The sequence below is a fragment of the Mus musculus genome, chromosome 17, assembly GCF_000001635.26.
Source record: "Mus musculus strain C57BL/6J chromosome 17, GRCm38.p6 C57BL/6J".
Lineage (NCBI taxonomy): Eukaryota > Metazoa > Chordata > Mammalia > Rodentia > Muridae > Mus > Mus musculus.
This window is the reverse complement of record NC_000083.6, coordinates 74,853,348-74,863,840: the sequence shown is the minus strand read 5'-3', so window position 1 is coordinate 74,863,840 and position 10,493 is coordinate 74,853,348. Positions and strand designations below refer to the sequence as shown.

General features: G+C 45.2%; 1 protein-coding gene across 5 annotated transcripts in view; it reads right to left on the bottom strand.

Moving 5' to 3' along the window:
- Positions 1–270: 270 nt before the first annotated feature.
- Positions 271–10,493, bottom strand: part of Ttc27 (tetratricopeptide repeat domain 27) — a 145,836-nt gene continuing 135,613 nt past the window's right edge. For 3 of the 5 annotated variants that reach the window (XR_003952200.1, NM_152817.4, XM_006525027.4), the window contains 4 exons: positions 7,235–7,432; positions 5,721–5,832; positions 1,695–1,795; positions 271–507 (listed from right to left, as the gene is read on the bottom strand). Coding sequence is in view for 3 of the 5 variants with exons in the window: in NM_152817.4 (NP_690030.3) it covers positions 385–507; positions 1,695–1,795; positions 5,721–5,832; positions 7,235–7,432 (534 nt within the window). In the remaining 2 variants the exon portion in view is untranslated. The remainder of the gene's footprint in view (positions 508–1,694; positions 1,796–5,720; positions 5,833–7,234; positions 7,433–10,493) is intronic. The other 2 variants (XR_003952201.1, XM_006525025.4) reach the window with 1 other exon arrangement.

The following is a 10,493-nucleotide window of genomic DNA, read 5'->3' as shown; positions in this document are numbered from 1 at the left end:
TCTTTTCTCATTTTAGGACAGTAATGGAGCCAAGCTAATGATTCCACAAGCTTGTGGTATCTCAGTGTCCCCCACCTCATTTATACTAAGTTTTTCCAAAGAATGATATGCTCATGTGGGGCTGAGCAAGGATGAACCCTGTGCTGGCCTCCTTGTGCCAGAATGCTTCAAGAGTGCAAATCCTGAACTTACCAATAACCAAAGGTATAAACAATTTTTCTGTGTAATGAACTTCACAAGTGCAAACATCTGAGAACATCACAAAATAAGGACGTTTGCCAGCAAACAAATTTATTTTAAAAACGGGTATCTTGTGTTTCAGAAATACAGGTACTGGAGGAATTGGAGAAAGCAGAAGAGACTGCGCCACAAGCTGCTTTTCAGTCAGTACCGGTTTCGAAGCTGGTTGCTGAGGTCTTGCAGCTCTGCCTCCAGAGCATTCACAGCTGCTATTTCACTGGCGAGCTCTCCAGAGACTTCTCCACTTACCACATCTGTAAAATTCTGCTGCAATGTAAAAGCAGTACAGCCATCAAAAGGTGAAAATTTCTTCCACACAATACAGACATGGTATTAAGTCATTATAGCAATCTGGAACCCAGTGCTCTCTGCACAGTGCAACTCTAACTGTGCAGCAGCAATGCAGTGTCTGCTCAGACCCCAGAAAGGTACAAATGCAAACTGTGTGCCTGAACTTACAGACTCAAGAGCTCTCCAACTACAGTTCACTGCTAGAGCACTTGCCCAGAGGGTCCAAGGCCGTGGGTTCAAATCTCTACTCTGTTCGTAAATGTTCACTGCTTTTGTCAATGTTATCCAATAGTGTTTGAATGAATGATGTTCATTCGTCCTAACAAAATTCTATCTACTGTGCATGCCTGGTGAGTCAGGAAAACCAGCTTCAAGATTTTATAAGCATACATGGGCAGGGAGGGGAGGCAGGTAGGCTTGCATAGAGTAGACATCTGTCTCACTGTGACATATAATGTATTCGCCTTGCTATACATTGTTTTCATCCCAATTGAATAGATTTGTATTGTTCAATAGCACATCCTAACAGACTGACAGAAACATTGCTACAGTGTGTGGAGAAGAAAAAACCATCTTCTAGGCAAAGAGCCTGAACACACACAGCATATTCTGACCCAGGAATCACAGTACTTACAAATCACAATGAACATGCAGTCCTCCTCAACGTAGCAAGGAGGAGCAGCGAGAAACTGAGGCTTAGAAAGAACCACAAATCTCCAGGGCATCAATCTGCTGCACCTGCAGGGCATCTGACTTAGCTCCCTGGGCTCCACCGACAGCCCTCACGCCATTCTTGGCTGTGACTTGCACAAAGATGAGGTGCTGAGGACAGAGGACTTGCTCTGTCCTGAGAGGACCTGGCCTGAAAGACCTGCGAGCAGAGGCTATTTCAATGAATAGTTTCTGTGCAGATGTTTGTATTGTTGTTTGTTTACCTGGGCTCTAGGAGCTGACCTCCTGCTGTCGTCTCTAGGCAGACAACAGAGGGCAGAGCCCTGCAGACCAAGCCTGCCCAGGCTCTGACAGTTCTCTCTACTCACTTTCACTTTAAAGTGGAGTTCAGTCTGCCTTTCACTTACTTACTTATTTCCTTTAGCAGCAGTGACCTGACGCTGATGGCCTTTCAAGCCCACAGTTCTAGTGAACTCGCAGGTCATTCTTACCTTTGCTTTGGATAACAAGCCACGTAAATTGAGTCGAACTGAAGAAAGTGTTTGTACAGCTTCCTGGGGAATGGACTTGCTCTCAGCGCATTTCATAGCCACTGCAAGATGAACGCAGGGAAGGCATTAGCGCTGTTCATCTACAGGATGACAAAGCAGCCCTTTACTAAGAATTCACAATAATCAGCTTTACAAGTTTGTACTTCCCTAGCCCCTCCCCCTTCACTTTTTTCTCCTTGGTGGTACTGGGAAATCAAACCCAGGCCTGTGCACGCTGGGCAAGCCCTCGTCTGCCACTGAGTTACATTCTGACCCTCCATCCTTCATCCTATATAAGAGAGCACTGCTAAGGAGAATTCGGATGAGTTCCATTAGGCGGGGATCACACACACATGTACGTACACAAACCCACACATATACATGCACACACACCAGTGAATGAGGCAGGCAAATAAAGCCTCACTGGAAAGCAAGGCCCAAGATGGACAGAGGACCAAGATGCAGTGCATCTCAGTAGGCTTCCACGGTCCCAAGTCACTAAGGCGGTTGCGCATCTGACTGGCCCAGCAAAGTGACACACCACATGTGCCAAGCTCACAAGCTTGCTGCATTTTTAAAAAAGATCTATCTATCTATCTATCTATCTAATGATGTGAGTACGCTGTAGCCATCTTCAGACACACCAGAAGAGGGCATTAGATCCCATTAAAGATGGTTGTGAGCCACCATGCGACTGCTGGGAATTGAACTGAGGACCTCTGGAAAAGCAGTTAGTGCTCTTCACTGCTGAGTCAACTCTCCAGCCCATTAAAAAAACTTGCTGCATTTTTTTTTTTTTAAAGATTTATTTATTATAATTAAGTACACTGTAGCTGTCTTCAGACACTCCAGAAGAGGGCATCAGATCTCATTACAGGTGGTTGTGAGCCACCATGTGGTTGCTGGGATTTGAACTTCGGACCTTCGGAAGAGCAGTCGGGTGCTCTTACCCACTGAGCCATCTCACCAGCCCCAACTTGCTGCATTTTTAATTCTCAAAGTTTACAGCATCCCCGGAGAACTGGCACCATCAATCTGCACATCTGCACCCAGGGAGTGGAAGCATGGCCAGGCACCCCGACTCCCAAGCCACTTCTGGCATCAGCACTGAGGGAATCTCTCATCCCTAGAAACGGCCTTTGGCATTCTGGGAGCCTGCTTCTCTGAGACGGAATTCTGACGGGAGACTACTCCTCCCAGAGGAGGATGCCTTGTGTGAACAACTGCAGCCCCTGCACAGACGGGGCTGGGATCTTTCCGTTGTTTTTACTTTTTTGTTTCTTAAAATTATGTTCATGAGCTGGAGAGGTGGTTAAGAGCACTTAGTGCTGTTCCAGAGGACCGGAGTTCAACTGCCAGGACCCAGACAGTAAGTAGGTCACGACTGCCAAGAACCCAGTTTCAGGACCTGGTGCCCTCTTCTAGACTGCAGGCACTGCACACAAATGAGCTCTGACACACACACAAGAAAACACTCATACACATAAACAATAGATTATTAAAAATTATGTCCACTAAATTGCAGATCATAGTTTAAAACTACAGCTTCACAGACCACAGCTGCAGACGCTAAGCAATCAGAAGAAACAACCTGCGGCCCAGCAAAATAGCTTTAATCCTAATTAATAATAACTGTGGCCGGCAAGAATCCTTGGGCTTCAGGTTTCTATCTCAGAACAATGATTAGACTCCACCGAGCCTCACACTGATTGGTGATTAGCCCGGTCTCAGAGGTCGCAGTCTCGCAGCTGCTGGGACTTCCTCAGTAGGGAGGCACTGCTGTCACCCAGAAGAGGTATATAGTTTGCTTAATGCCTAGAAACTTATTCTAGGAACACCCGGAGTTCTTCTAGTTTTAAAAAATCCTTCATTTTTAAAGCGAGGTGTGGTGGTGCGTGTCTTTAATCCTAGCACTGGGGAGGCAGAGACAGAACCCAGGATCTCTCTGGGTTTGAGACCAGCCTGGTCTACATAGTGACTTTGTTTCAGGCCAGACAAGACTGCAAGGAAAGACCCTGTCTCAAAAAAAAAATAATAATAATTCTCATCTTTAAAAAATTAACAAGAAAAAAGCAAAAAGGACAGTCTATCAGTTCCCATCCCAATCTCACTTCCAAAGCCCATTAGAGACAGCAGTTGCTGCGGGAGAGGGAGGAGAGACCTGCAGAGACTGGAAATGACCATGCTCCTTATACTGCAAATAGCACAGAGTGGCAGCAGCTCGGCAGAGGGTCTCCGCAGTTCAGCTCTGCCTTGCTGTCCCAAGCATGCCGCAGCCCCAGCAACGCTTACCCCTGGCAATCCAACAGGCACCAAGATTTCTAAAGTGCCATATTTCCTTTTCAAAGGGTAGGGTGAAGAGACAGTATTGGGGAGAGAGACAAAAAAGAGAAGGGGGTGACATAAAACCTGTGCCAAGTGCCAGAAGATGGCTTTCACGAGTATTTCTCCAGCCTGCACAGCTATGGCGGACAGGTTTAAAACTAGCACTTGGTAATGAAACTATCTGGGTCTGTCTGACCATCACAGAGCTGGGTTCAGAGATGTTTACAGAGGGCAAACTTAAGTAGATAAGATATTCTTCAGAGAAAATTCCACCCTGCTAAGTATACACAATACACATCAGTGGGGGCTCCCCACACATAATACCACACCCACAAAGGCAGAAGGACCAAAGCCCCCATTTGGCTAGCACAGGCCACAGAATTACCACACCCCCAAAACAGACTTCTCCTGTAACCACCTCAGACTTTCTACCTTCCAGCCCCTTAGTTCAGCCTTCTACCTTATCTGCCAATCCTAGGTGGTCCAGGAAACTGGACACTTACATTCTTTCAGTCACAGATCTGAAAGGCCACAGGAAGAATTATTAACTCCTAAGCCCATCTGAACAATCTGAATGTTCTATGGCTTCTTTATAGGCAGTTAAACTTCATCCCCATCCCTCACGTAGCTCTCTTTGAGTTCCTTATCATATGGACGAGATCCTCTACTTCAAAAGAAACAGGGTGGGTGGGGGTGGGAGAGATTTACATTTAAGGAACATGTGAAACACTGTTAAATAGTAAAATGCCCTTGTGGACTCTTCCTAACAGCATAGGTAAGAAAATTCTCATTTTTACCAACAACCAACCAAAGGCCCAGGGACCTTAGGTCCCTGGCTCAGCGTCACCCAGCAAGCACATGATAAAGGGGGTCTTGGAGCTTTCTCGTCCTTGGTTCCAAAGCTCTGCCCTGCTCGCTGATCCTTGCTGCCTCCTATTTGCCGTCACTACCAGGGCAGTAAAAGTTAGGCGAGAACTAGGAGGCTTACAGTCTCTGTAACTATTTCTAAGACCAGGACTTTACTAAATTCACTGGGATTATAGTCCCAGGGCATAACACACCCACATTCAAATATCAATATAACAATGCACTGCTGAATTTAGTATTTTTCATAGTGCAAGAATGGTCTAAGCCTGCATTTATCTAACAAGTAGACAATTTTATCAGAGGTAAGGTTTTATTATAAGGTAAGGTTCAAATTATAGACTCTAAATTACCCAAAGATAGGAACTTTTTTTGTATTTTTGTATATGTCATAGCTTTTCATATAATGCTAAATATCCAGTGGTCTACATGTTTTAATGATCTTTTTCTTTTTTTGCATTTCTATTTATAAATTAAGACTATCAGGAAGGAAATGTTAATGATTTCCTTAATACAACAACATAATCAACAAAAACTTTGTGTGGAGTAAAGGTTTCTGAGTAGAAAAATACTTCACACTCTAAGGATCTATTAACTCTGTCACTTACTTAAGTAGTATTTAAGCCTCTGTCCTGTTTCATCATATTGCACCAAAGTGTTCTACAGATGTTCCTGAATGGGATGCAACAATATCAATATTCTCAAGTAGTCAGGAGGTACCTGCAATGGAACCTGATTTCTGACTAACACGATTTTATCAGTGAAGAACGCATTGAAATACATATGGATATCAAATACCATGAGCGAGTCCTATGGCTCTTTGAACAACTTCCTTAAATGCTGTAGCATCTTTCTCCCAACAACTGGACTGTGTGTCACACTTGTACGCCTTCGAGAGACACTGGAATGCCTAGGAAATGAGAAGGAACAGCATTCAAAAGAAGGAGCATTCACATTTCAAACTGTTTTCTGAAAGTCATATGGAACTAATTCCAAACTGAAAACCCAGCATCTGCATTGTGAGGCAGTCTCTGTAATCATCAAAGAAAGGGTAGGATGTACATCCAAGAGCAACAAACAAGAAACCTAGGATGCATCTGGACCGCCACCTTTCCCAGAACCAGGAAAATATGAAGGCCAGGCTTGGAAACCTGTAGACGTGTGAAGATTTCCTCAACTGCCAAGCTGAGAGGTGCAGGAGAGAATGAGGAGTGAGCTTGGGGAACAGTATATAATTTCACAGACATTTAAAAGGCTCTTTTGCTCCATCTTAAACATCTTGATGGAGAACTCATGGGTAAGAGTGCTCCTATTTGCAGAAGAGTAAAGTCGGAAAGCAACAGAAGATAGAAAGTAGGAGTGTGCCCATGTGTGTGTGCGTGAAATGTGTGTTCTGAGGGCTGACAAGGCCATAGTAGAAGCCAGCTGTGTGGACAGAAGGATGAGAGAACGACAAAGAATCCCACAGATTAGCTGTACCATGGCTAATTCCAAACCCACACAAGTACATTGATTTGCTGTGGATATTTTGAAAAGAAACACAAAACAATGAGGTAAAACCTTGGATATTCTGGGCTCCTTTGAGCTTGAAGACAAGAGGCTAACGGGACAAATGGAGTGGGACTGGCAACACCACTGCCTTGCAGAAAGGGCAGGTGTCTCTGCAGGGTGTCAAGCACTTGCAGTTTCCTGCTCCCGGCCTCTTGGTTAACTTTGCCCTTTTGTAGCCTCATCTTAGAGCGAAACACTGCAGATCCCTCATGTGAGGCAGCAGGACAGAGTCCCTCCTGCAGGAGACAGAATGACGGCAGCAGGAAACTCATGAAATGTAAAATGATGAATGTTGTAAGTCTTAGCATGGCCGTAATTCAAAGTACTGAATACTGAATTTGAAAGGCTGGGAGATGGCTCTGTCAATAAAGTAACTACCTTGTTAGTTAGCACAGGGACCTAGAACCACGTGTTTAAAAAAACAAAAAACAAAAAATCAAAAACTGACATAGCAAGTGCTTGTAATTCCACTACAGGGGAGGTAGAGGCGGGGGATCCTTGGGGTACCCTGGGCTCTCTTGACAAATTCCAAGCCAGTACCCAAAGAAGGAGGATGGTACCTGAGAAACATCACACGAGGCTCTTCTCACACATGTATGCACACACAAACACACGTACACGTGCACACACACACTGAATTTAAGCATATTAGTTTTATATTTCAGATTATTGATCGTACTTATCCTTCACTCAAAAAAGCAGGCCTTCTTTACCTGTGGTAGCAAGGACAGAGGCCCAGGACAGACAGACCCGGCACTAACCTTGTCGTTCTCATCTGGCTTCTCACTCTGCCCATTCCCATGCACTTGGGCATACAGTCTCCAGACTTCTCCGTCATTGGTCACCCTTGAAGTTATTCTGCCAAACAACTCCTGCAGCTTGCCTTTGAGGCTGGAGGCAACAGCTCCACTTCGGTCGGTCATATCATTAACCACTGCCTGGACCAGAATTTTAAGGACCTTTAAAAATGCACAGAAGAAGATAGTGAGCTAGCAGCCATCAAATGGTAACAAGAAATCCGGGGCTCCACATGCCATCAGACACTGAATATCGTGGCCTTACTTGGATATCATGATTACATATCAAGAGTGAAATAATCGTCAAGCCACCCTTGACACCGTAGAATCACATGCGAGATCTCACACGCTCTCTAGATGTTCTGTCAGGCCCCTCAGAAAGCTCTCTTGACATGGCCTTAAGTCTGCAGCTTGTCTCTTCTCACTCGGAGGACTCTCTGAAGAGCTGACCCACACAACAGCTTCAAACACAAGCCTCACAGCTTCAGCTGGGATTCTGTCTGGAACCCAGGATATTGCCTAATACCTCCTGGGCAGTTCCATCAGCATCTCACACCTACCTTTACAAGGGAAGCAGGTCCCGCAGTCTTTCCTTTCCTGCAGTCTCATGGTAGCCCTGAGTGCAGGGTCAGCCTGTACTCTCTTCTCTCAGATTTCACTCCATGTCTTCATGAATCCTATATCCAGTCTCCTCTATTTCAGTTTATCACTCATAAACTGTCCTCTGCACTGTGGTGACATCATTCTATCACTGCTTACTGCCCAAAGATAAGTTGCTAATGTGCTGGCATCAAAAACCATCACTTCTCCTTGCCCCTACTCAGTCCACTGAGCAACTTTCTGGAATACCACGTTCTCAAAGTGTACCTCAGAGTCTGGAACACTGGTTGGTGGCTTATAACACATTACATCATAACAAGAAACCTCTGCCATATTTACATTAGGCCATGTATCTTAAGGGAGAGTCCCTGGAAACACACAAAGAGCATCCTTCATCTTCTACTCCTGGAGTGGGGGCACACAGAACCAGCTGGAGAAGACTCTAGAACCTGCTGCTCAGTGTAGTCCACGTGCTGCCAGCACTGGGAACTGGCTGGAAATACAGGATCCTATATGCAAGTCTTTGCCCATCCTTGGGAGAATGGGAGCTAACATTCCTAACAAGCTTCCAGGTGGTGGGTGATATTAAGGGCCTACAGATCACACTTTGAACAGCAAGGAATCATTTTCCAGCACCAATCAAGAGCAATGAAGGGGCCATCCTCCATGTACATGTGAGAGTGTCTGGGACGTGTCAAGCAGCAACAATGAGTGTAGGCTCTCTCCTTATACCACAGATTGATCAAAAGAGTCACTGCACACACAGTACTCTGAAAACTGCAGAGCCAAACCTACAGCCGCTGTAGACACCACTAACCTCCTGCCAACTCTGTCAGGGCATACACAAAGCTCTCAGCTCCTGTCGGCTTGCTCACCTCCAGGGAGCCCTCCCACCCCACAACCCCCACCCTACCCCGCTCACTTCCTTACTTCTTTAGGTTTCAAAATAACTGTGTAGAAAAACAAAATCATGGAGCGGATGCTCCTCTTCATTTCTGCAGCCCTCTGTACAGTAAGGTTCTGGCTTGACTTCATTAAACTCTCCCCAGTAACTTGGAAGGAAATGGTTTGACACTGCCACTCTACAAACTCAAGCAAAAAAAGCCAAACAAGGCTTGCAGAAGTGATTGCCAAGGTCACCCAGCAAGTGACTTGTCAAGTTGATGGGGGAAGGAGTAGATATCCAATCATACGTATGTGAAGGTCAAAGGTCAACCTCAGATATTTCCCTCTATTGTACTCTATCTTATTTATTCCTTTATTTATTTATTTTGTTTGTTTGTTTTAGACACAGAGTAACTCTGACTAGCCTGGAACACTCCCTATGTAGACCAGGCTAGCCTCAAACTCTCACAGAAATCTGCCTGCCTTTGGCATGCACCACCACAGCTGCTGTTTTATTTTTCTTTGTTTTGTTTTTTGTTTTTGTTTTTAGGTCTCCCACTGCTGTTTCAGTTAGACTGCACAGCTGGTCAGCTCTTGGAATCTGCCAGCTCTACCACCCTGCAGCACTACCTACAGACAGGTGCCTCCCTGCCTACTTTTTATGTGATTTCTGGGAACAGAACTCAGGACCTCATGCTTGCCCAGCAAGCCTTTTACCCAAGCCATCTCTCAGCTCCAGAGCTGAGTGTCAGTGAAAATGGATAACATGGTGACAATATAGCAGCTAGAGCACCTCTAAGTTCTAGGAGCACATACAACCCAGCCAGCGATGTCTGATGCCCTGTGCACTCTGCAAACTAAGAAATGGAACCTCTCCAAGGTCAGGAGACGTGTCGACCTGTAGATCTGAACCCAAGCCCTGAATCTTCTCAAGTATTCATCATATTAATTAACAAAGCATAGCTGGTATCCCTGTTTTTCACTTTTATGAAGTATATAAGCTAGAAACCTTTTCATTTCACTGTTCTTTGATAATCTAGATCAACCAAAGAGACAGATTTTTGTTTCCTAAGTTATTTCAATTAAAAATTTTAAGACATTAGAGCTAATATAAAATAAAAAGAGGAAACAAAATTCCCATTTGTCCTTGGGCCAAATACAAGCCTACTTGTCAAACTGCCAGTATTTTTGAGGGAAGTATGAGCTAATGGGGAGCAAACCAGGACACCTGACAAGAGCGTGCACACAAGACAAACTGACCCTGTGAGGAAGAGTTAAGGCTCGGCTCAGCTACCTCACCAAGGTAGGAGAGACTGAAGGAATGCATGAGAACCCCTGCTGAGCCTTCCTCCAAGGAGGAAAGTTAGTTAGGGGGGAAGTTTCGTGTACTCTCACAGAAAAAGAAAGTGAGGGGCTGAGAAAGTGGCTAGAGAGCGGCTGAAGGAAGAAGCGGATATTTCCAAACCAGGTGAGGACAGCAAACAAAAAGAACCAGCTATCAGCAGCGCTTGGTGGCTGGGCATCTGCAGACCCGCTCACACTCCCAGTTGGCTGCCCCTCTGGAGGAAAGCAGAGTTCCCAAGGCCTCGGGAGGACACCTCTTACCAGGAGCTGGCCATAAGGGGCAGGGGAGGGCTGACAAAAGAAGGGAAGTGAGGGTTTTGTTTTTATTTCTGTAACTAAATTACTTACATATACTTTTAAAACAAAGCTAACTTCCAGATCCTAGGACAGAGGT